This window comes from Staurois parvus, unplaced genomic scaffold (assembly GCF_062004578.1).
Source record: "Staurois parvus isolate SC_StPar_1 unplaced genomic scaffold, SC_StPar_1.0 ptg000634l, whole genome shotgun sequence".
NCBI lineage: Eukaryota > Metazoa > Chordata > Amphibia > Anura > Ranidae > Staurois > Staurois parvus.
Genome location: NW_028318430.1, coordinates 9,599,908 through 9,626,660, shown reverse-complemented (window position 1 = coordinate 9,626,660; position 26,753 = coordinate 9,599,908). Strand labels below are relative to the sequence as shown.

At 39.7% G+C, this 26,753-nt stretch overlaps 1 protein-coding gene across 4 annotated transcripts in view; it reads left to right on the top strand.

The window, feature by feature from the left end:
• Positions 1 to 18,652, top strand: part of MCF2L (MCF.2 cell line derived transforming sequence like) — a 249,336-nt gene extending 230,684 nt beyond the window's left edge. For 2 of the 4 annotated variants that reach the window (XM_089693564.1, XM_089693563.1), the window contains 5 exons: positions 1,949 to 2,023; positions 6,630 to 6,757; positions 8,793 to 8,905; positions 10,813 to 10,916; positions 10,997 to 18,652. In XM_089693564.1, coding sequence (XP_089549690.1) covers positions 1,949 to 2,023; positions 6,630 to 6,757; positions 8,793 to 8,905; positions 10,813 to 10,916; positions 10,997 to 11,091 — 515 coding nt within the window. In that variant the 3' untranslated portion in view covers positions 11,092 to 18,652. Of the gene's footprint in view, positions 1 to 1,948; positions 2,024 to 4,344; positions 4,426 to 6,629; positions 6,758 to 8,792; positions 8,906 to 10,812; positions 10,917 to 10,996 lie in introns of all 4 variants that reach the window. The other 2 variants (XM_089693566.1, XM_089693565.1) reach the window with 2 other exon arrangements.
• The last annotated feature ends 8,101 nt before the right edge of the window (positions 18,653 to 26,753 follow it).

The following is a 26,753-nucleotide window of genomic DNA, read 5'->3' as shown; positions in this document are numbered from 1 at the left end:
GGTCATTCTATTGTGGATTAAAGGCAAAGAAGTGAACAGTCAGTGCAGTATATAGCAAGCCAGTTTTAATTTATTAAAATGCGTTGGAAGTATACCTGGTTTGTTGCTATGTACAACACTGACATATTTTATGTCAACAGTCGGTCCATATTGTCTGACCACAGCAAGCATGCATATAGGTTCATAGTATGGAAATGGAGAAAGACCAGTTACTTCTGGAGAAAGACCAGTTACTTCTGTTTCTACTAATACTGATTCTGTGGAAAAATGTCTGTCTTCTAACCATTCTTTGTAACTGTATCAGTAATCCACTAATATGAATTATGTTTCTTCCGCTAACAACTTCACCATTAAAAATTGTGTTCTAACTTGCTGCCTTTGAGTTTTTTTTGGAATGATATTCTGCTGTGTTGATTTTAGCAGAAAGCAATAAGAACACCAGTTTTCAGTCCCCATCAGAATCATTCAGTTATAATAGGTTACTGAAATCCAGTAAAGATTTTAGTGTTTGACCAGTTTCCTGCTTGTGCTTTTACTCATTGTCAATAAAAGTCTAGGCCGTATCAGTATTGTAGCAACAATCACTGCTCTAAATAACTTCTTTTCATTAAGCCTCTCAATTCTGCGCTTTTATGAAGTAGGAGGGTTGAGGGTAGACTAGGTTACAATGTATCAACAAATATACATTCATTATCTGAACTGCTTGTGCAACATTTGCACTTTTTTAATCACTTCGCCATTACATTAAGTCAAACACAAAATAATATAAACATAATAACATATAATATAAACACAAAATGTGGAATGGTCAAGTTTGCTACTAAGTATTTACCATAGCATGTTCTATTTCCATACATTAAAATAGTGTGACATTGTGTATAATACATCTGCTAAAACAAATGTAACTTTTATCCCAAAACTCCACAGTACTGTACATAATGTGAAACTTCAGTTTAGAAAAAAATAACCCTTTGCAGGGTTCAACATGTTGACCTTTGCTCAGCTATTTAAACCATGCCTTATATTAGCTGGATGTGCCACTTTACACAAATACTCACTTACTGGATGTTTAGTGATGATTTCCAAATGAGTGGCTGAGATCCCATAGATCTGTACTAACCTGGATAACAATTAATTTGAAAAGAAGCGGGATAATCACTGACAGACACACAGACCAGTACCATACATGCACCGTGATCTGCATTTACCACCATATTTGATAGCTGCATCAAAATTACTGCAATAGCAGACCAATGCAATAGGTTGTGATCTGATTTGGTAATTTGGTGTTCGTCCTTAGGATACAAACACTTTTAAGATGACATTTCTTATATCCTAAAAGTTAATGATCTAAATACAATTTTGAGCAAGTTCTAAGAATCCTAGCTGTCTAGTTCCACAGATCATTAGATAAAATGTTTGATGGCCTTTGCCTGCTAATTTTCTTTACATGCCATTCTAATGTGTGCTTTTCAGAGTTTCCCATATAATAGGTTGAGATGATTGTAGCCATATTAGTGCACTTGTGACAGAAACAACTGAGTACGGTCTGTGATACCTTTTTTATTTGCACTAACATACAGTTTTTCAAGACAAGCTTTCGGGGGGGGGGGGGGGTACCCCCTTCTTCAAGGTCCGAGCAGTAGTGCTTGGACCTTGAAGGGGGTACACCCCAAAAGCTTGTCCTGAAAAATTGTATGTTAGTGCAAATTAGAGTATTACGGACATTACTCAATTGTTTCTGCCATATAATAGAGAAATATTATAGAGCAAATAGAGACTGTACTGTGGAAGACCACTCTGCTCAAATTCTACTCAAATTTTAAACTGGAGCCCATCCATCATCCCACAATAAACTCAAAGGTAACTTTTGACATTGATCACCCTATCCTCTCCAGACCTTCAATACCTGTATTTCTCTGTTTTTTTCCTCTTCATCCTCCTGCAGCTTCCCCTACCAGCCCTGACAAAAAAACTAAACGCCATGAAGTAAAGAGTGACCCAACTCCATTTGGTTTAAGAGGTAGAGTGATTCAATTGTTTCATCCTTCAGATTATTACTGCACATTGCATGAATGCAGCACATGAAATCACGAGTAGAAGAAATAATGATTAATTCAGTGTTTGAAAATGTGATTGTGTATGTGTAATACAAACCATTACTGTTTATATCCGAGCATATGTTATTTTTACAATTGATCACTTATAAAGTACATAGATGAATTTTAATGCTACAAATGGATCAGTCAAACTTGAACCTTAATATTGAAATTGGACATGTTCAGCTTTGTGATTTGTTCCTAGATGAATGTTTTATAGTGTATCTAAAGTTAAATCGAGTTTATACTGTTCTCTGTCTCCACTTGGGAGATTCTGTCTATTTTTTTCTCTTCCAGAACAGGAATAGATGGAAATTTTTTTAATGGGGACATCTGGTGATGTCTGTCAAATGGTATTTTCCTCTCACTTTAGAGAGATTACCTTCCTGTTTGCAAGGCAGGAGGTAAATAGGAAAATCTCCCAAATGGCACACAGATAGCAAAAAAAAGTGTGTTAATCATTTTCTACCTCATCTTAAATTTTTGGCTTTAGATTCACTTTAAAGGTACCGTAACTGATTTAAAAGAGGGCTTATTCACACCTTTGTGCTTAAGGTGCACTTACCTTAATTTTTACATAAAGTGCTTAAAGAGTTTTAGCCTTTTTATTTTCAGTGACACAGTTCTGATCTTTATTTTTAAAGTCCGCTATATATGGATCCAAACATGGTCGATTGAGCAGAGATTGGCTGAATTCCATTCCATGTATGGGCATGCTGGTTGTGCACAAGTTGATCTATCAATCAACCTGTGGGAAAGCTTTCCCTGCTATCAGAATACAATAACACAATAGGAGGGATTCCCCTATCCACATCGAGTGTGTGTGTATGAGGAAATGATAAATGGGCTTCCTTAGTGGGTTGTGTGATTACTAATTTTTGGTGCAGTTTCCTGAAAACACATTTTGAGAGAGGGATGAATTGAACCATGTTTGAAATGCATTTTAAAAAATAAGTGCACATCTCCTAAGCCCCCCCAGATGCTCACAGCCAGTCACATGTTTGGAAATAATGACAACCTTAGAAAATCAGAATAGACCGCTATCACTTGTGTAAAGTTGCAGGTGTGGACAGCCACTTATGGTAGTTTGCTGTCACCTTAGTGCATGCCTGGGCTGCGTGCTCAAGATTTAAAGTGTTACTAAACCCACAATATTAAAATTAGTCTGTGTATGCAGTAATGCATGCTTGTTATACTCACTGTGGAACCTAAGGTGTTAATCCTTCGCACTGTGTAAAAAGGATGTTTGATCCTTTCTTCTCTGATCTTCCCCTTCTTCTATTGTCCCCAATCCATCTGCTGATAGAACAGAGCCTTGGGGGCAAGCTGCACATGCTTAGTTTGGTGTGCATTGCTAGACGGGTTTTTTTTTTTCTTGGGAGAGTGCATGTGATCAGCACAGAGGGTTAGGGGTCATACAGCCCCATAGGACAACCCGTGGAGAATGAAAACACATCCTACAAGCTTTAACCAGTGCTCTGCTGGACCTTGTTAGAGGTCACAATACTGTTCTAACTGCTGAGGAGAAAAGGTATTTAGCAGTTTATATTTACTAAAATAATTGCATTTCCATGTTCGGTGTACTGTGGTAGAACAGATAAAGTGAATGCAGGGTCCTGGGATTAGTAACACTCTGGGGCGGACTGACCATTTGGAAACCTGGGCACTGCCCGAGGGCCCGGGGTCAGTAGGAGGCCCCATGAGATGCCCCTGGTACCTTTTTAATAGGCTTTTTTGAGTTTGGGTAAGGACACGGGCCCCATGTTCCCTTGTTTCCCGGGGCCCCAGGAGTTGTCAGTCCGCCCCTGGTAACACTTTAAGAGAAGTGGGGTGAACACCATGGTATGCTACGGGGTGATTTTGTTTAGACTAGAGGGAGGGGTTTTCCAAAAATGCACATATCTGGAACCACACAAAATATACAGAATGCCTGAGAATATTGTGCTTTAAAGTACAGTAGTGTAAATGAGCCCTAAATAAAACATTCTGTGTTTGTATGTGCAAGTATCCGGAATCTGTACACAACTCATGTTACTCTGTCATTTCAAGAACATCCATTTCTGAATTTCTCCTACATATTACCGGGTATCTTTAGAACTTATGAACCCAAAAGCAACTGGTGCACTTGAGTTGGAACTATGTTTTCATTTGCAGTGATATTGCTTTGTTACAATCAGTATTTATCAATCTCCCATCCATATAAGAAATATTAGAATGATAGAACTTACAATCAGCTCTTTCACAGATAAATGTTCCGTTCTCACACTGACGAAGTCCAAATGGCTTAGTACATCTCACCTGACCTCAGCAGACAGACGTCGAATAGGTACTGGGCAAAAAAATGCGTGCTTGTTTTTGAAGTGCATAAAGAGAGCTTCTTGTTCTGGCATGCATTTGGCTTTGTTTGCGGTGCACATAATGTGGTTAAAATTCACGAAAAAGACTTGTATGATTTTTTAATACATACTATTTTCCTAATATACGTATTTAGATAGATACATTCTGAAGGTGCTAATTTTTAGCTAAGAAACAAAACACATAGATTTAACAAGTGGCATGGGAGCACAATGTAGAACCTGCAAAGGGCCTATTGCCTTGGGGGACTCATCTGTGACCCTGAATCAAAAATACTTGTCTCTCTCCTCCAAACTATACCAGTTGAAGCATTATTTTCACCACATCTTCAATGGCTTTAGAAGGCTTTCAAATTCTTAAATGCCTTATTTTGTTTGAGGCCATTGTGTGTATGGTAGGTGACCTTGTTGGATATCATGGGGCTGTTCCTTTTTGAATTGGGGCTAAAAGAGTTTATCTATGTTTCTGGGTCTGATTGTAAAGTAGTATATTAACCATTGTGTTTGTATGTTGCATTGTGGTAGAAATAGCCCATAAATATCCTCAATAACTGCATGTAAACAAAGTAACTCTGTGCTTCCAGGGATATCATCTATACCTGTATGAGCTGTATAGCACCAGGGATGTAAGAAAAAAAAAAGCTCTTGTTAACCAGAAGCATACACTTATGAGAAGTTTTTTATTTTTGTTTTTTTTACATCCTTGATGCTATATATGGTGCCCATTTAAAGATAATCCTTTACATACTCCTCACCAGTGATAAGCTTCAGTGTGTTAAGACTTGAATTCAAACCCACATGTGCGAGCCTACCATGAAGCTGACACCTGTACATGCCAACCATCAATGGCAGAGGCATTCCCCACCTTACAGACTCACTTACACATGCCACTTGTATATCTGTGGCACAGGGATTGCCCCTACCACAGATAATTGGTCCGTATAGGTGACAACTTCTTTCTGGGCTTGCACACATGGGTTCATCAGTTGTCATCCTTCATTATCCCACAGACCTACATCTGTACTCATCTTAAACCTCAGTTTTCCTCCAAATTTCCATCAATCCTCATCCAAGCAAACAGGCATAAATATCAGATTAAAGCCATACACTGTTTTGTTATACAGATTTTTGTTTAGTTTTTTGGCTCAGGAAGAAGGCTGAAAGAAAATTAACCAGCAGATTCCTCTATTCACAAAAGCGTAATGAACAGAGGACTACCTCCACCCAAGACATATTTTGCATTCACTGCTCAGAGACTGCAGCTGCTGATTGACAGAAAAATTTGTAACATGTACCTTCAATAAAAAAAGAAAAACTTTTAGTATTGCTTTAATATCCAGCTCCTTTTTCACCACTTAGTCTGACAAGAATAGGTGGAATTTGCCTTTGAGCTCAGGCTGCCTTAGTGGCTTACCCCTAAGGAGCATATCTTTGATACCCAGGGGCACACAGGAAGTGGATGGAATGATGTCATTCAAACCAGAAAAGGACCAGTTTTGATTTTCAGAACAGTGAGACTTCAGGTGACAGCGCCAAAGAGGGGAAGAGTATTGCAATAAGAATTGTTTTTACTTGAACAAGGCCGAGGCTACCTATTTTTTTACATTTTAATTTATTAACAGTCTGGAAAGTACTTAGGCAGCCTTTAATATCCAGAAACACAAAACATTATGAACCCAGTCAATATCCAAAGACTTCGATGGGGAGGTTTCCCAGTGAAGATGACGTGAGGGGATCAACTGAGCAGAAATTTTAAGAGGAATTCTTTTTAGGGAGAGCAGACATAATAACTGTACTTTAAAGTTGTCCTTTCCTTTTTAACGACAGTTGTCCTCTCCATTTGAGGACAATTATGTTTTGAGGAAGAAGGAGCACAACTGATTGCTTATGATTATTTGCCTGACAGCACATCTATATATGGAGTACAGTAATCCAAGTGTTGGTTTGGAGGCTGACTGATCTAAAACAAATAAAAACAGGCATTTAGAGGATGACAGAGGCATGTTATGTTTTGAAAGACAACTAATTTTGTTTTGAGTGCGTTTGGCAAAGTCTTGAAGGACTGGGATGGGATTTGGAGAGAGAGTCTACTGAGGAAAAACCTAAAATGGGCAACGTAGCAATTAGTCTTATCACCGATAACGATATCACACTCATATGCATATATCATTATTAGGTTGGAACAGAACATCCCAGTCACTGGATGTCTCGGAAGAAAATAATGATGGATGGTCCAGTGGGGAAGATCCAATTAATTCTTCTGATGCGGAGGAAGAAGGTGGAGAAACAGGGGATAAAAAGTTGGTAAGTACTGTAGAATTTTCTGAGCCACATATAATACTTCTTTAGTGTCTATAGGCGATTTTGTGAATAATTAAAGAGCCAGTGAAGTAAAAAATGAAGTGATTTTATTTTATCACAAAATGGCTTAAAATAACAATGTAAAGTGTATCCTGAACAGTTCCATGTAGGTAAAACAGAAATGTCAAAATTGAAGTTATAAAGATGTGTCACCATTGTTTTCATGGCCGATTGTCCTTCATGTGCTCTTGTCTTGTGCTTGTCCTTCTGAGCTTTTAGCACGACGGAAGTGACGAGTTCTTGTCTTGGAGAATGCACCTGTTCCAGCTTCTCAGAATGTGAAGAACGACAGTGTCTCCATGCTTTGCTTGTGCGTGTCTGTTTCAATGGACAGACGTGTTTGTGTGTGCGCACGCGTCGTGTGAGTGACCTCCCGCATCTTCTAGGATGCCTTTTTATGATGCTTGTAAGCATCATAATTTGTGATCTTAGAACCTTGTATGACAAACAATACTGCTTAGCAGAGCAATTTCATTGAAGGGAGGGGACACTACATATATGGTCTTTTGATTGACAGGCCCATATGTAATGACCATAAGCGGATGATGTTGCATCAGCCTGCTCATATTTAAATGATAATATAAACGAAGAATGTATCTCAACAATGTTGTATAAACAAAAATCTACGTATATAACAATATTACCAACTTCTAAAACAGGCTAAATACACTCAGATACTATTAGAATATATTATTGCATACTAATTCTATTTTAGTGACTCTCATGACATTCTACACTAAAGTCCTTTTAACCAGCCATGCCTTTTTATAGAATACTCAGCTCTCAAATGGATAACGCTGCTAACTTCTGGCTCAGCTATAACTGAAGAAATTAACACGAACACTGGTTCAAGGCCATTCACACATTGTATTATTAATTATGATTAATCATAAAAACCAAATATTTTGCAAGCTTGCCATCAATATAATATAAGTGCCAAATTATGAATTTGATATTCATGTTTATCAAGTACCATAAATGTTCTGCATAAACTTAACAAACACTTTAATAGTGTTTTATGTACTATTTTTTATTTTTATTCAATATTATGACTTTAGGAAATTATACATTGCATTAGAATTGAGCTCATCCAGTATGATCTAGTATTCTCCATCTAGTAGTATGAATTTATGTAAAGTAATAGCTGAGGTATGGTTTCCATAGTGTTAGCAATTATCAACCAATCAATCCAAAATTGTTCAAATTTACTGGCATTCGCTCTAGGATATACCCAAAGCAAGTTATAGACATGAGATGGCTATTGGAAGATCCCACTGCTGAAGTATTTTGCAGCTACAGCTTTTTCCATAACCATGCACAATCTTTTTGGCTGAACTCAAAGGAAGACCCTAGCAATTGTTTGGGAAAATTCATACCAAATTATCAGTTTTTCTGCCCACTGAATGTAGCCAGTTAGTGGTTGTCTGCCGAGGTCACAATGTAAAATGCAATAATAGCAGACATTAGAAAGTAATGTAGGTAAACCTATAAAGTCACATCATGAAAGTATATTCCAATAACCAACAAAGACTTGATTAGGATAGCCCAATATTAAAGTCAGCCATAGATAGATCGAAACTCGTCAGGAACAGACTGAATTTCAATCCACCTCTGGGCAGGCTAGTTGTACTTAAGTCCACAATCAGCTGCAGTACAGCCAACCTGTCAGGTTTTTTTCATAATATATGGCCTACCTAAATTTACTGCATATTCCCTCTATGAAAATTGCGGAAAAGCAAATTTATACTATGCAGTAATAGTAAACAACTGTTTCTAAATCTACCTTAAACAACTCCTATCTATTGATAGTGAAAAATGTCTTCAAGCAATTCTTGAGAGTATGGAAATCCCATGTGATTCTCACCAGTACAGATACAATTGACTTCCCTAGGAAGAAATGCACACTATTGTATCTCAAGCTTTTGTGTAATGAAATTATGAGCTACTTGTAAGTGTAATGTCCTTTTTGTTTTTTCAGTGCCCTGGGAAATATACAGTAATGGCGGATTATGGAAAGAGTGGTTCAGAGGAACTTCTAGTGAAAAGTGGAGATACAGTTCAGCTTATACGTGAAGAGGAGGAGGGAATGTGGTAAGGAGTGCATAGTGTCTTGTTGATTTCACAATACAGTATATACTGTGAATGCTGATAAGACCTAGTACTTTATGTCATATTCTATAATTTAATCCAATTTCAACATTTGCTATAGTGACCAATTTTCGGCATAACTCTATAGTGACTACTGAGTCAGAGAAAGATCAAATATAAAAATATGTATGCTTTTTAATGTGTGGAATATGCATGAACAAAAAAATCTCCAGATGTATCTGTAGTGCTACACCCATAGGAGCCACTGGAAATTAGCTTAGGTACACAGTCACTCGCTTCCTCAATAACAAATCTAGGGGTGGTGGTTTTATTTTTGGAGAACTTGGATAGGGATGAGGGAATTGAGTGGGATACTCCAAAAACAGAAACTATGTACATATATTTCTGTAAGGCTGATGCGGACCTTGCATATAGCAAACTGTGGACTTGGCTTGTAGTAGAACAGTAAAAGCACTCAGGCTTCCTTCTTTAGAGCAACAAGATCAGTAAAGCACACTGCTTTTGTTTGCTCTAAAGAAAGAAGCCAGATTCTGTACAGAGAACTAGGGAGAGACTAAGCTCTTCGGGATATTAGCCGACGTCTCCTGTAGCAAACAAACACACACAGCTGACTCTTTACCCCACAAGGAGTGGGGTGGCAGCAGCTCGAAAAGTCTCTAAGATCTCTCAGCTGTCTGTACTCACGAATGGTCCAGGGACAGCGGGTTGCCTCCTTCCAACTTCCAAGCAACACTTTTCTCCAGACTAGATCTTCAACAGTCAGCCCCTCAGTCAGCTCTCAGTAACTTCAGCATCCAGGCCCTCAGGTCACCCACCTGAGGCCTCTTGAACAGCAAGCATATGGCAGGATAGCCCAGGGGTGCAAACCGCACCCCCTTAGGATGTGCTCCTCTCCTACTGGAAAAGGCCCAGAGCTCAGTGTGCTCAGAGAATATATACATTTACCCAGGATTGGCCAGGGCTGTATAAATATTCAGGGTTGCTATCTGCCTAGCCCCACATCTATAATCCAGAAGGTTCTACTGATTTCTGGAAAGCAGAGGGAGTTATCAGACTGACAGCAACGGAGAACACTGAACAGACTTAACTAATGAGTTGCAGCCACACTAATTACAGCAAGGCAAGCTAAATTTACCTGACAAAAATACACAACGCTCCACTAAACACAGTGAGCCAGCACTAAACCTAACTAATCCTAGCATCTATCTAGGAGGGTGCTACATATCTATTCTTGGAATACTTGTATGATCAAAAGAGGGTTAGCCACTGCTATTTAAACGGAATGTCACCTTTACTCCCCCCTAGTTGATATTTGTTGTATACGAAGTATCTCACACATTTATTTTATAACAGCTGTGGTTAGGATGTGAGTGCCTAGTGTTGAATAGCCCTATACCTTGCTGTTCGGGCAAGTTGCACAATGTATGTAGAATTGGTCACAGCAGAGAGTTCAGTTTGAATTTGCAGTTTTATCAGGGACTGTACTCATGTAATTATTTTCATGTGAAAATTAGATCTTTCATTCAAATATCAAAAAAGGTAATCATGGCAAACCATTGTTTCCAGCCCAAAGTGACTGCCTAGCAAAGGAATCCTGCATGTTATTGTTTGATAATTACCTGTTTTGTGGTTTTAATACAAGACCCCAATTTGTTATGATTAGGTGCTGGTAAAGATTGTTTTTATTTATTTATAAGATTTATTGCATGCTTAACATTTGATGGTGCCATCCATAGCTTTTGGCACCTAGCAGGACATTAAGGGAAAGCTTGTATAGTTTTCAGATGAGTTATGCCATCAGGAATGATTCCAGTATAGAAGAACATTTTATGTATGATTTGTGTGTGCAGTGAATAAAGGTGCTTTTTCTGTTACTAAAAATGCTACAGGTTTGTGAAGAATCTAAGTACCAACAAAGAAGGAATAGTGCCTGCCAGCAACCTAATGACTCTCGTTGGGACTTCCAAGTCAGTGCATTCTCTAAGCAGTTCAGGTGAGCTCCTGTATAGCTGGACTTTGGATTTTTTTTTTCACTGGTGATGGTAATACATCTCTGTTTTAATCATTGTACAGAATCAGGAACAGCTTCCAGCACTTTAAGCACCTCGTCAAGTTGCAGTGAAAGCTGTAATGCCAGCAGCACCAGCTTTTCAGATATCAAGGGCTGAACTTCAACAAAGTATGAATGCAGGAATGACCCGGTTGGCTAAGTCAAGACTGAAAAATGAATGGGAAGAACAGGGAAGAAAAATGGCTGGTAGAGGTCCAAGAATGAAGATGAATACCTGTTCCACCAAATAGGCACAAAGTGCCTTTAAAGCTCTCCCTACCCTGATCAGTTGCATGCTAGCAATCTAAGCCAATGACTAGGGTATTCAAGGAGGAATGATGCCATGTGCCAGAGTGAACCATATTTGAACTCTGCACTTTCTATATTTGAAGTTCAGTTTACACAACTAAAACCAGTGTTTACACCATCTACATTTCACCTTCCAGTGGTGAATACCATCACCACTGCAGGACTACGTGTCTCAGCACGACATCAAATATGGATGGTGCTGTAGCTCCACATTCCAAGACCGTGCACCTTCTGCAAGTGCATCCAGTTCTTCACATGCAGGTGCAAAATGAATCTATAAAGACTATTATACTTTGTACCTTTTTTTTTTTTTTTTTTTTTTTTTTTTACACTGTGTTGTTTAGACCAGCTCAATGTTTTGTGACTCAATTTTTAAAAGAAAGAAAACACTGTCAGTTTTACATGGCGCAAGAATTTGATACAAGATTATTTTTTTCCATACTTCAGAAGCAAGCCTTTGTAACCGTATAGAACACTCTAGAGTGAAGTTTCAGTTTAACTTGCATTGTCATTTGTGGAAAATAGTTAATCCAAAACACTGATTTGATTAGGCATTTCCAGGATGCCTTTGGGAAAACATAAACCATAGCATACACGAAGGCTTGGTTCACACTACTGCCATGACAATTTGTCACACTTTTTAGTGTGATTATGTAGTGACTTTGATGTGACTTGGTTGCCGTTTTGCATATTTTATGGGAAATTATAAATCACACCAAAGTAGTACAAGAATCCTTTCCAAAATCGCTCCGTGCCGAGTTGCATTGATGAGAACGGGCACCATCAAACGTGAGATTTTGGTCGCATCAGAAATCACACCAGTGTGAACCAGCATTTTAAACACACTAGTAAAAATAAAATTCTATAGAGCACTTTTATCTTTATTATCAGAAGGAATATGAGGGAGAATAACGTTCTGGGCTCAGCAGATGTTTTCTTCAACACTGTACTACCCATATTATATTTCTTGCTGTAAGGTACCTGTACATGGAGTAAACTTGCCATGAAAGCTAAACCATTTCATCTCAAATTGTCAGGGTGTTGATCATGATATTGATCAACACCTTGTACATTGGTTGGAAAGCTTTTTTAATGATTTTATGCTGGTACTGTGTGTGGAACTTCCAAGGGAGGTTGTCATATGTTCGCTGTGTGTTTACCATGAGTAAAAGCGGAATCATCCCTATACATTTCTTGTGGAGGGTCAAAAACTTCATGTATGGGTATCATTACTTAATACTTAACTCCTTGTTTCATTGAGCATACATGTAGCTCCTAATCTCTTATTGCCAGCTGGGCTGGTTTTTAGAATTGAAATAGATGGTTTATAAGTGTTTCTTTTTTCATTATTTTCAGATCACTGTTTTGCTTATCTGGCCTTGGTTATATGCATTCTTTCTCATAGAGGCAAAATGTTATTTGGTCATAGCAATGGATGATTAAATCTGGATCATTTTGACAAGACATATTAAATTGCTGGTTTCCCTGTTAAAATTATGGCCTGAAAGGTGTCTTCCCACGTTTCTCTCCTTCCAGCCCTGATCACTTTCAAAAACTCTGAGCATACAGTGCTTCTTCCCAGCTTCATCCTAAATAGGAGCGCTAGAGTGCTCGGTCAGCAAATAAAAAGTTAATAAAAGGACTTTCCCCTTAAAAAGAGAGTTAATGAATTGCCTATCCCACTGCTCATTCTACGGATTTTTCTGTCACTACAAGACATGGTAATGAGGTAGGGGGCGGAGGAAAGGAACCACAGGTTTCTGAGAGGGACAATGTTTCCAACACACTAAATTTACATCTTTTTTATAATGAAATAAATGGAATATTTCTAAATTTAAGTAGAATGTACCTCCTATCTCTATTTTCCTTTTGTTTCATCTCTCAAATGCAAGCTTTTTACTACTCTTCTTAGACTTCCTGTTCAAAGGTGGCTACATTTGTTCTCCTTGTGTATGTGAATGTAACCACCCTTCCCTGCTTGGCCTCAAGATGGACCACACATCAACCTGCAGACACATTAAGCTGTATTGGAGTTGTAGTACACAGAGTGGTGCATGGGACCAGAAATAATGGCACTACTCACTCTACAGTAGTAGCGGTGAGATGCATCAGTGGAGAATAGGCAGTAAACACATGACAAAAAAGAAGCCTGAAAACAATGGTAAGAGACTTTTAAACAAAAAAAAATCAGAACCATGGTATCCTTGATCTTTTGGAATTATTGAGTTTAGTGTTAAAGTGTGCTGGATTCTAAATATTCTTCAGCCACTATAGCTCAGCAACATAGTGAAGACCTGTGGCATGGACAGCAAGACAAGGTAAGTATTAACTTTTTTTGAATAATGAGAATCTTGCTTTAAAGGGAAAATGGCCCAGAAAACATTGTGGGATAGACTACTCACGAACTTCTATGGTCAGCTCTACTTAACCTGAAATACTGTGCAAAGATGCTTTCATGGTCTTGTTAAAGTTGTTCACAAGCAATTGCATTAAAGTGGCAGTTTTGGCCAGCTTAAACATAAGTTGCCAATGATTGTGCAGTAAGCAAGAGTACCAAATAGGAAATAGTTTGATATTGAAAGGGTAAATTGATGATGTGGTCTTAAAGTAACTGCCAGGAAAAAGCAGTCATGATGTGACTATTACTTTTGCTTCTACAATCATCTAATTTCTGATAACATTAGTGGTTATAATAATTCCAGCGCTGCTGTGTAGAATAATTTTGCGCTAGACCTGATGCACAGAACTAATTTCCCAGAGTAGACTGAATACTTATATATTTTTTTTTTATTACTGAAAAGCCTATTCATGATGTGTTGATTTTGGGGAGGGTTTCCATTTAGAGACATCAACTGCGATGTACCCTTAAAGTGTTACTAAACCCACAACCGTAAAATCAGTCTGTATATGCAGTAAAGCATGCTGGTTATACTCACTGTGGACCCTAAGGGGTTAATCCTTTGATCCTGACTTCTCTGAGACTCCTTTTCTTCCAGTGTATCCCTCTTATCTCCTGATAAGACATAAGACAATGTGGAGTCACTCTGCATATGCTCAGTTTAGTGTGTATTACTATTAGGGAGGTTTTTGTTTTTCGTCCAAGAGTGTGATCAGCACAGGGTCAATCCGCACTGTCCAGACAGAGGTCATGGGGTCTGCATTCTAGAGCAGAAAAAACTCATCCTACAAGCTTTAATCAGTGCTCTGCTGGACACTGATAGAAGTCACAAGACTGCTGTAACTGCTGATGAGAAAAGGTATTTAGCAGTTTATATTTACTAAAATAATTGCACTTCCATGTTCTGTGTACTGTGGGAGACCAGATAGTTAATGCAGGGTTATGGGTAGAGTGAATTCAGGGTTATAGGTTTAGTAACTCTTTCAAAATATCAATGTTTGGGATGCTAAAAGGAAATTGATGTTAAAAGAAAGCAACTGACCTCACATGAGCAGCTCTGTAACAATACTGCCCAATCTCAGCCTTTAATACTATTTTCTTTTTGGTATTTAGATTATAACAGTGGTTTTATGTAAAATATTCTCTATATTAGGTTTCTTGGAACATTGTGATATAAAACATTTTAAAAAATGGGTTGAACAAGTTTCTATTAAATGTAAGCTTGTGTATATCAGTAACGCGATTATAAAGGCTGAATTGATTGTTGCATTCTTTGTATGAAGGTAAAAAACCTTCATTATGAAGCTCCCCCCTCAGCCCCCCTAATACTTACCTAAGCCCAATCCCGATCCAGAGTTGTGCACAAGAGCTGAGGCTCATCTGGTTCTCTCCCTCCTCATTGGCTCCCATTGCTGTTAATCACAGCCAGTAGAGAGGGAGCAGAGGTGGGGCCGTACCGCGCTCTGTGTGTCTTATGGACACACAGAGCAGGCTCATTAATGAGCATGCACAAGTGGCCCCAGAGTAAGCAGCTTGCTCTGGGGGCACTTAGCAGGGGGGAAGAGTGGGAGGAACCAAGAAGAAGAGAATCAGGGCTGCTCTGTGCAAAACCATTGCACAGAGCAGGTAAGTATGACATGTTTTTAAAAAAAGCTGAGCCTTTAGTATTCCTTTAGGTCCCCTTAATGATAGAAGGATCAACTAATTATTGAGATGTTTTTGCAGTGTTGCAGATCTAGGCATTAACACGTTAAAAACTGATCTTGGGTGACTAGGCCACTGGCCAGCACGGAACTTTGGACAGAGGTGGGAACAATATGATGTTTGTATAGAGAGGCCCATGCACTTACAGGAAATAGGGTCGCAGATCTCTGTTGATTTGAGGAAAAAAACGTTTTTTTTTTCAGTGATCAGATTGTTTGTGAAGTTTTACTGCCATATGTTGCCTATGAAAGCTTTTAGGTTTCCTCAAGTTAAGTTCTAGAGCATTTTCCAACAATTCCATGTAACTGGGTACATGCTTCGGGTACTGTGTATACATTTAGTATTTCAATGTTTGTCCCCTCCCATTTGAGCATAATTTATTTTTAAATGCACTTCAGTAATCTGTGGACCTTGAATCTAAACATTTCATTTTCTTGTATAAAACTACAAGGTAAGGAGGTTTACTAAATAGCAACAGTCTGTGAAATTTAGCGGGGTATCCAGCAGAGAAGCCAGCCATTATATATGCCTTTCATTCTGAAGACTTTTCACTGACAAAAATATATTCCAAATAGGTTTGACCAAATACTAGAGAAAATGAATTGCTGAATTTACCGACATAGATGTATATGCTTATATTCTAAAAGCAGAAAATATTGAGGCTGGATTACTAAAAGAATTGAGAATCTTCACACAATAAACTATGAACATTCACTTCAGTTATCCAATCATGCAAAAAGCTAATTTATGTATGGAATAAATCTGCGAATGAGTGAAGCGAAAATTCACACAATTTATTGTTTGAACATCCACAACTCCTATACTAAATCAGCCCAATTTTATTTGTAATTGTGAATTCTATTTTTATAAAAAGTATGGAAGAGCATGCATGATGACAGTTTTTCTATAAAAGAATGCACCGAATCCATAAAAAGAGTTGATGGATCTGTTAAGTGATTGATTGAATCAATGCAGACATGAATAAATATATGTTCAAAAACCCTTCACATAACACAGGGTTGCACATTAAATAAAAGACAACATTAAGGCTCAGTTCACAATAGCATTGAAAGTAGGCATTTGAGGGATGTTTTTAATGCTGCTCAAACGCCTATGAAAATGATGCACATGGCAGCACACAGTGCTGTTCACACTGAAGCATTAGCGTTGCATCAAAATTGACGCCTCGTGGAGTCAGGAGAAGTTTAAGCCTTTCAATGCCTCCCATTCAAGTCTATGGTGACGCTCCTCAAACGCCTGGCAGGTGTTTGCAGGGTGTTAATACCATTAAGTTCATTATAGGCATTTGTGGTGCACTTTTAATTCTTGTAAAACGCCTCAAAACCATGCATAAGGTGTTTGTGGTGTGGTTTTAATGCTTGTAAAACGCCTGTCTAGCACTATAGGGGCGTTTGCGAAGAAGTCGAGTATGAACAAGCCCTAAGGGTCCATGCACACAGGCTTAAACAAACCGCTGCTTCTAGAGGAGACTCAGGGTCGGACTGACCATTTGGAAACTCGGGCACTGCCCGGGGTCAGTAGGGGGCACCATGAGATGCCCCTGGTACCTTTTTTTTTTTTTTTTTTTTTTCCCCCATAGGCTTGAGTTTGGGCAAGGACATAGGGGCCCCATGATCCCCTATTGCCCGGGGGCCCCATGAGTTGTCAGTCCGCTCCTGGGAGGAGTTTAACGTTTTGCCTGTAGAAGCAGCTCAATGTTATCCTATGTGCAGTGGTGTACTTAGATTTTGTTTTTTTTGTGTTGCCTAGGGCAGCACAAAACCTAACCTGTTTAGTGTTTAAAACTTTAGAGGCAGAAAAAGAAAATCCTTCTGTCTTGCGTTTTTGAGAGCAGTTTTCTGGTAAAATAAAACACTAAACACCTGTCTAAATTAGCTTTTTTTTTTTGAAGCCCAATGTGCATGGACCCTAAAAATGCATGCACTTCATTATATTCCCCCAGAATTAATAATTCTTACCAGTCAAAAGTTGCACCAAAAAGTTTTTCTCTTTGATATATCAAAAACATTTTTTATTGGGACCAATTTTTTTTTTAGATTGGAGCAATCCAAGAACTCATAGGTGCTACAGTTTGTGACACTTGTTAAATATTAAGAGCAGGCTGCCATTTCTGAATTTTTTTCAAGCCTGCCTCTATGCCAATAGATGTGTTAGCTAGTACCAAACTAGTTAGCTCAAACTTTTCCAAATGAAGAATTTGCAATATTTCTGTATATATTTTATTTAAATAAAAAAAAATTGCCTTGTGATAGTGCGAACATTAGGAATAAGCTTGCTGTACAGCGATCACTGCATGCATACCGCCATTGTGTCCCAGCTGCATAGTTGGAGAGCAATGTCCTTCCATTGTATAGCAGCTCATTAGCTTTTTTTTTTCTAATTATGCTGGACATACAGTTGTGGGCTAATGCTTATTTTGGCTGGCGTGATGTTATTCTAGTCTTTTTGGCTAAACATGCTTAGCCTAAGCAGGAAGATGGAAGATATCTCAAACTGTGCAGCTACGTCCCCATTTCATGAAAAGGTCACTTGGCACAATGACTTTTAAAATGTGTTCTGCGTTAAGGACAAAGTTTGTACATTTTCCCCATTAGCCTTATTATCCTGGATCAAATTTTTTTTAAAAGTTCTTTGTTCGAAAGAAAATGTGCGTAATTCAGCAAAGATAGATTCAAATGTAATCTCTTAAAGGACCACGCTTTTTTTTTTTTTTTTCTGTGTTGCAAAATATATTCTCTTGAAGTTGAAGCCTTTCACTGTTTCAGTTAGTATGCTGTTTCATTGGTAATAAATGCTAAAGCATGATACATACAAAAGGGAATCCGGATCAAGTGACAATCTGTTACCCCTCAGACACAAAACACCATTACTAGGGTGACTGTGTTGTATAGAGATGTATATTCAATGGTGATACAGCAATTTGCACAGACGTGGGCTTCTCTACTATATTGTAAGTTATTTGTAAATACTTTGTACAATATTTGACTGTTATTGAAGAATAATGTGTAGACATTTGTGGTAAACCTTATTTTTTTCATGGGACTTTGTCGATATTTGCCTGTGATTTATAAGTACTTGTCACTGCACTTTACAGGAAACATCTCATGTCTTTATTTTTCAGCCATTGATGTAAATTTTAGTACAGAATGTGAAATACTGTATGTATGAAGATTTCCTGGAAACATTTCAGCAACACTTATTGTATTTCCCTACTGTATGTCTTTATAAAAAAAATACTAATTTTAAATTGTGTTTTGTGGTCTCTTAAGAAAAAAATTGCAAAGACAGCTGATGGATAGAAATATGTTTTTTTTTCTACAGGAGTTTCATTCCAAACACCCGTGTATTCTCAGTTCATAAAGGTGTGCACAATACTCTGCTCTAATTTTTCAGTTTGGATAGAATAAGGGAGGTTTATAGCCACTGTCAGTTTTTTGTTTTGTTTTGTTTTTTTTTACTATCTGTGTTCCATTGGGGAGATTTTCTTTCACTTCCTGTGAGAGGAAATTCTCTTTTGCAGGGGAATCCCCGGTTGTCACCGGCCCTAGTGTCTCTATTAGAAGATTTACCCTCTATTCCTGTTCTAGTGACAACCCATTATTTGGAATTTTTTTTCACTTTTGCGCTCGTTCTTTTTACCATTATCACTAAGTAGAGGGCGTGAGTCTCCCTAACAGGGTCACAAACAGCAATAAAAATCTAATAGGTGTTCTAATCCATATCTACACTATCCAAACCTTCATTAAAAAAATGTTTTGTCTTTATACTTTAACCCATCCCATCTGCCCCAGCATCCCTTTTACCAGGCCATTATGCCCAGGGGGCAGGAAGGACTTCCTAATCATGTGATCACTATGATTGGCTGTTACAGTGGTCATAAGATTAGAAGGGGGGTTCCTGTCTGTTTCCAATCATTGGTACAGACCAACAGCTGTCTTTGACAGCTCAGTCTCTGTGCTGGGAGCACACAGTGAACGCGCTTTCAGCACAGAAATCTATGCTGCCCTTCAGGGTGGACTGACAGCTCATGGGGACCCCGGGCAATAGGGGATCATGGGGCCCCTGTGTCCTTGCTCAAACTCAAAAAAGCCTATGAAAAAGGTACCAGGGGCATCTCATGGGGCCCCCTACTGACCCCAGGCCCTCGGCAGTGCCCGAGTTTCCAAATGGCCAGTCCGCCCCTGCTGCCCATAGATGTGTGGCAAGTGGTCATTACAGCCGACCCTTTTTGCCTCTGCACATATGCGTTATGTGGGTGGCAAGACATTAAGTAGCAAAATTGAAAATTAAACACCTGCTATTCCGGTGACCCCAGAACCACTGCTCCATTTGCAAGCTATCTCTGGCTGAAGTCCATAGGGAAACCAACACTTCCAGGACTGCTGATGATCCTTGTGTCCCCCTCATTATTCACTGACTTCCAGGTCATAAATAGCAAACCAATAAACATGGCAGGGGATCTATGAAGACCGGCACACTCAAAATTGTTCATTTCATTTTAGACTTTAGTCAAGGATTTCTCGGGAATATAGTGGCTTTCTGGTGGCAACGGAAAGGTTAGTGTTCACTTGCTTTTTTTCTATTGACTATTTTGAATAGTATGACCATTTTCAATTTTGATACCTAATGACTGAGTTGCTTTAAAGTCAAATTCCAGATTTCGTGTCACTTGAAATAGTTTGAGCCAAGCTGGCTCAAACAAACCATTTCCATTACTAGACGATGCAGCTGCTGTGTGTGCTATAATGTACTGTAGTAGTGTTATTCAGGCCATACATGGGTCGAATTCCGAACAATTTTTTTGATCACAAATCGAAAACATTGTTCATTCTGTAAATCCGATGGTGCCACCAACGATTTCGAAAATTAGTCATTTCTCACACATTTTCCAGCATGCCCGATAAACGAAATGGGGAGGAACCCTGAAAGTCGGTCAGTGCCATTGCCTGACTAACAATCAGCCGATTATTCTTAGGTCCGTTTTTCAAATGAAAAATAGTTTGGAAATCGACCCATGTATGGCCGGCCTTAGCTACACTAAGTGGTGCTGTGTTCCAGTAGCAGTACGGCCGATTTTCAGTCTGTTACTGGAATAAAAGAGTCAGCCTAAGTGTTTCGTGTCATTCGGGAGAAGCCTTGTATTGTTAGCACTGAAACATGTCTTCCTGTGATTGGTTAGGGTGAAGAGGTGGACAGATGGTGTCAAGATTTCCACTTTGGCCAATCAGAATAACCTTTGTATTTTATAAAAATACAAGGCTTCTCCTGAATGGTGGAAAAGCACACAGGCCAACTATTTTTAATTCTGGCAGAAGATGGTAAATTGGCCCATATTGCTGCTGGCACACCACCCCACTTACTGCATGTAGCGAATGCTGCTACAGTACATTATACCACACACAGCGACCACATTGTTCTGGAATGGAAGCTTGGTCCTAACAAACTATTTAAAAAGTAACTCCACTTTTGTGGGAAAAAAATAGAAAATTAAAAAAAAGTATACACAATTGAAACACAAGTCATATGGTAATTGAATGTTATTAAAAATTACTTTCCCTTTCGCTCTGCAGCACTCTCATTTTCTGTAAAATGTAGTTCAATATGGCTACCTGGAGGTGTTCTGTGCACAGATGGTGTACAGAACACCCCCCAGAAAGGCTATTTCCTGTTTGAGTGATTGGCTCACAGTTTCTCCCAGAAGTCTGCACAAAGATACAAATCAGATTTTTGGCATCCCCTGCAACAAAAATATCCTTTGAGATATTTCCAAAAAAAAAACTAATCTAAAGCCCTGCAGGTGCAGCAGCTGATCGATAGTTATGAAATTGCTCCCATAGAGATTCACTGTGCACATGGACACAGACAAACAGCCATTTCTTTAGAATAACAAAAGGTAGGACTCTACAACAAAGTTTGGGTGAGCAATGCACATTGCAAGGATTTTAACAGAGGGGAATAGTTTTTTTTTTCTCAGCAAAAGTGGAGTTAATCTTTAAAGTGACGTGAAACTTGGAATTCTACTGTAAATCGAGTCTTCAGCCAATAGAATAGGGAAGCTTAATTGGGGAAATTCCCCTTCACTTCCTGTTTCGGAGGCAAAGTTTCCAGTGAAGGGAATAGGGGAAAGCTAGAATCCCTTTTAGCTTTTTATTACTGTCTGTGTCCTTGAAGATTTTCTCTCCCTTTCTTAAATGGATTGTCATAGAGACAGGATGTGACCTCCAACCCTTCCTCCATAGTATGTCTTAAGATGGGGAAAATCACAGCCTTGTACTTTAATTGCAGTCACAGAGGATGGTAAAAGCAATTACCATTTTTCTGTATACACATGATGTTTCAAGCAAAATGAATTTAGATGAGCAGATTGCAAGAATTATGAAACAAAGGGAATAATTAGTTTCTGTATCTTGCAATCTTACATCCAGAACTGTTGGATGGGACTGTTAATACTACTAGGTACTGTACATTTTTAAAATGTCTAATCTATCCCATGCGTGTGCTTAGCTATAATATTCCTTCTGCTGCTCTAGATGCATGATTGACAATGTGTGATATAGCCAGCATAGAGAAAACCTAAGAGGAATATACAGGCTGCAATAGCTGTCCAAATATGCTGCTTGCTTGGGTGTCATTCTGATCCAGCTGTTTCAATAATTGTACACCACATAGATCAGGAGTTCTAAGTTCTCTCTGACTCCAGTGACTTTGTCAGTGACAGCTACCGCCTAGTATTTTCAGCCATAGCCTTAATATTTTTCTAACTTCTGGCTACACTAGTGCTACAGGGCAGCACGGGTGTGCAAAATCACATGTGTATATATACGTGACTTTGCATTTCTGGGTAGGGAGCATGTGCCCTACCCGTGCCGCCATTCACTGGCATGGCTGTCCCACCAGATCCCGGCTGGCGATTACTCGCTGGTGCCCAGTGATTGCCAAGGATCTCCGATAGGGAGGAGAACTGTATGTAAATGGCACATCCATCCAAACCAGTGAGATTACAGCGAACCACACACACAGCGCTTACTATGAAACAGCGCACAGTTAACCCTTTGATTACCCCTCATGTTAACCTTTTCCAGCTCAGTGCCATTAGTACAGTATCAGTGCTTTTTTATTTTATTTTTTTTAGCACTGATCACTGTATTGGTGTCCCTAGAGATGTCAGTGACACCAAGACAGTTCCCCCCAGTGTCAGAATGCCCATGGCAGTCCCACAGACCCGCTATCAGTCGCTGATCACCATTACTAGTAAAAATAAATAAAATAAAAAAAATTCTAGTATCTAAACCGCCATTTGTAGATGCTATAACTTTTATGTAAACCAATTAATTTATACGTATTGGGATTTTTTTTTTTTTTTTTTTAGCAAATACATTTTACCCTAAATTTCTGATGGCATTTGATTTTGTTTTTTTTTTTTACTGTGCAAAAAATAAAAACCGCACAGGTGATCAAATACCACCGGAAGCTCAATTTTTTGGGGGAAAATAAGGACATAAATTTAATTTGGGTGCAGCATTGCATGACTGTGCAATTGTCAAAGTAGCGCAGGGTCGTAATGCAAAAAAATGGCCTGGCCAGGAAGGTGGGTAAATCCCTTGGAGGGCAAATGGTTAAAATTGAAACCTGAAACCGATATAAAATGTATTTATTAAAAATTGCTGATAATTAAAATCTAAGCAGTATAAACATTTGAATTAGTCTAGATTTCAGGAAGCAGTATGGTTAATTTACACAATTTTGGGATCCACTCTGGTGGCACCATCTGCTTTCATTAGGGGTTATACCCTTTAAATCTGCAGGTACTGTGTGCATGGACGCTACTACCTTAGAAAGTAAAATACTGCTGGACTATGATCATCAAATCATGTGCATACAAAAATGCTATTTTTTCATTTTCCTTGCACGTGATTGCGTTTTCTTTGCAAAGTAAACCCACCACATTCACTAAGCTCCAGGGCAAATGCCCTTGCAAGGTGCAACTTGCTTTGCAAAATGAGCAGCCAAGTTGCCTTTAGTAAATCAACTCTATAGAGTCTGATAGGCTGACACAAGGGTGGACTAGCAACTCATGGGGCCCCCACCCAATAAGGGATAATGGGGCCTGTGTCCTTGCCCACACTCAAACCACACCCAAAAAAGCCTATTAAAGGTACCAGGGGCATCTCATGGGGCCCCTACTGACCCCGGGCCCTTGGGCAGTGCCAGAGTTCCCAATTGGTCAGTCCGCCCCTGGGCTGACCGCAGTCGGGCTGGATGGTGCTCCTGTGCCCTCCGGCCACAGCTAAACACCAAAGTCCCATGACCTCAGACTATACACCCGGTGTGCATGGGTCTTTTGACTTCTTTCATCACCTGCTGCACCCCTTACAGTTCTGTTGCTGGATTTCACTACAAAAGAGCAGAGATGATGGAGAAAAGATGGGGAACATTTTTTTTTTGTGACTTTTGAGGTTTGCTGATACCCCTCTAACCCAACTGCCCTAGGAGCTAGACCACATATGCCATTATGCTTCATGCAATATTGCCAACCAGAATACAGAGAGCAGTAAATGACCATTGGGTCTTTCACTTCCCCCATTTCACACAAAATTAGAAACACATGTTTTTGCTAGAGTTTCCTATCTAATAGTAATCATTTTGAGATGGTCAAAATGTGAAAAGACTCACACTCGTGCGCTGCTACACCCTGAATAAAAATAAACAAAGGAAGATTGCTGCATCCACTCACTAAGGCTAGGTTCACATCTGTGCAGGTGGTGCTGCTGTGGATCCGCACGGAACTCCGTGCAGCCGCACGACCTGCACAGAGAAATGCAGACCCACGGGCAGGTACCATTAGTTCTAATTGCATGCTGCCTGCACTGGAAAACGCAACCGTACTGGGAACCGAGGTTCCCATGTGGGCTGCATTTTCCAAAGAAGTGCAGGGACTTCTTCCCTGCGTGTCACGGGCAAGGGAGTCCATTCAAATGAATGGGCTCTCGTGCCCATGCAAAACGCGGCCCACACGGCCGCATATATGTGAACCGGGGCTAAGTGTAATCCCACTTAAAATTTATATAAACCAATGTGTAGTGCGCTAACTCCTCAGCCAGACATAAATGAAATTTAAAAAAATCCTCCAGTAATCCCATGCAAAATAAATCCACACTTCAATAAAAGTCCAACTCCCAAATCACAGAATGTCCAAATCAGAGCGTTTTATAATCACTTTCCAGAAGACGTGCTTCTGCTCAAGATACATATATATATCTATATTGTAGTGCAACACCATTTACCGTATTTTTCGCCGTATAAGACACACTTTTTCTTCCCCAAAACTGGGGGGGAAATGTCAGTGCGTCTTATGGGGCGAATATGGAGCGGCTGGTCCGGTATTTCCATCGCAGCCGTGTCAGAATACTGGGCCGGCCGCTCAGCTCTGCAGCGGGACCTTACCTGTTCCTCTATCCAGTGGTGTGCTGTCTTCCCATCTTCTGTAGTGTGGGCACTGGGCATGACAGCCGGGTGCCAAGTGCGCATGTGCAAGAAGCGGTGCTTTTTGTGAATGGTAAGGCGGTACCTGGTACACATGATAGATCCCAGAAGCCACCGGACCAATCACAAAGCGCAAGTGCTTCTCGCTCATGCGCACTGGGCACCCGGCTGTCATGCTGAGCGCCATTACAGAAGCCGGGAAGACAGTGCGCGGCTGGATCGAGGAACAGGTAAGATCAAACAAAAACTCTGCGGAAGTAAGAGCGGGTACCTGTCAAATTCAGGTACCCGCTCCCCACCTCCCCAAAGGTCAGCAGTCCTCTGTACTGTCCACAGTCTCTGGTCATCCCTGTGCTGTCCGCAGTCTCTGGTCATCCCTGTGCTGTCCGCAGTCTCTGGTCATCCCTGTGCTGTCCGCAGTCTCTGGTCATCTCCTGTACTGTGTCTGCAGTCCATTAGTTCAGAATTTTTTTTTCCTGTTTTCTGCTTCTAAAACCTAGGTGCGTCTTATGGTCAGGTGCGTCTTATACAGCGAAAAATACGGTACATTAAAACTAATGGTTGAGTGCACAAAACCTATACGCTCACATTAGAGCAAAACACACTGTGTTGTAAAGTGTTCCCTTCAACACATACAAAAGTGCTTCCCATCACCAATGAGTGTGCCACGCACTCACCTTCTTCCTTGACCCATATGTCATATGTATACAAAAACCAAACATGCTTATGACCTATGTTTTTGGAATCATGATTAAAGAAATGTTGGAATCATCACCACATGATAATTTGTAGGTCAGACTTAAAGGTGAGCAGGGAGAGTATCTTGAGCACAAGTACGTCTTCTGGAAAGTGATTATTAAATGCACTAATTTGGACATTCTGTGATTAGGGAGTTGGACTTTCATTGGAGTGTGGATTTATCTTGCGTGGGATTACTGGAGGATTCTTTAATTTATATGTCTGGATGAGGAGTTAGCGCACTACACATTCTTGGTTTATATAATCTTTTTGAGGTGAAATAAGAACTGCCTCTATTCTCCTCCAGTTGTATGGGTAGGTATGAAATGGCTGCGTCTGTTAAATGAGGTGGGCCAGCATTGAGCCTTCTTAGCTGAATGCATGAACCTGCAACAGAGTAGAAGCCTCCTTTTTCTTTGTATTGTTCACCTCTGGCTGTCTACTGTCCCATTTCATTTTTATTACATTGGGCTCTGTGGAAATGGCTTCCTCTAGCACCAAGGTAAACAATTCATTTTTCCAAGGGGACACATGAGAAACTGGGACTGGTGTGAAGGTCCGAACTTCTGCTCAATATTAATCTTGGACCCGGGAAGGGTTGTAAGTGTGTACACATATAGAGAACATATATCTGGTGCTAGGCATAATAGGTACAAAATAGATGAAATAAGTCCCTTTCAGACAGGTGCTCGAGAATGTAGTAAAGACAGGCAACTAAGATGTGGTTTTACCCCCCCCTTGGACACCTACCTGAACTATAAAATAACAGCTGGATGGGACTGTTCACATGCTGCGGCCACAGCATTGGAGTGGAGTTTGACAAGCCTATTGAGTTCAATGGGGCATTGCCACATTCGATGCATTTAAATGTAGCACAGTAGTGTAGGATGAAATCAAGGCAATGTAATGCCTCCTCACTGCTTGTCCAATGCTCTCTGAACAGTCCTGTGACTAGAAGGAGAGAGCCTGAGATCAGTAAAGTGGGTATTTCTGCAGATTCTGATCTGGAGTGAAGAACAGGTGCACGTCTCCTGGAGTTTGCAGTGGGCAGGTGCTTACGTAGGAAGAACTTAGCCAGGTGGCAGAAGGAAGTCGCGACGTCTCTTAGGAATCGTTCTCCCACCAGA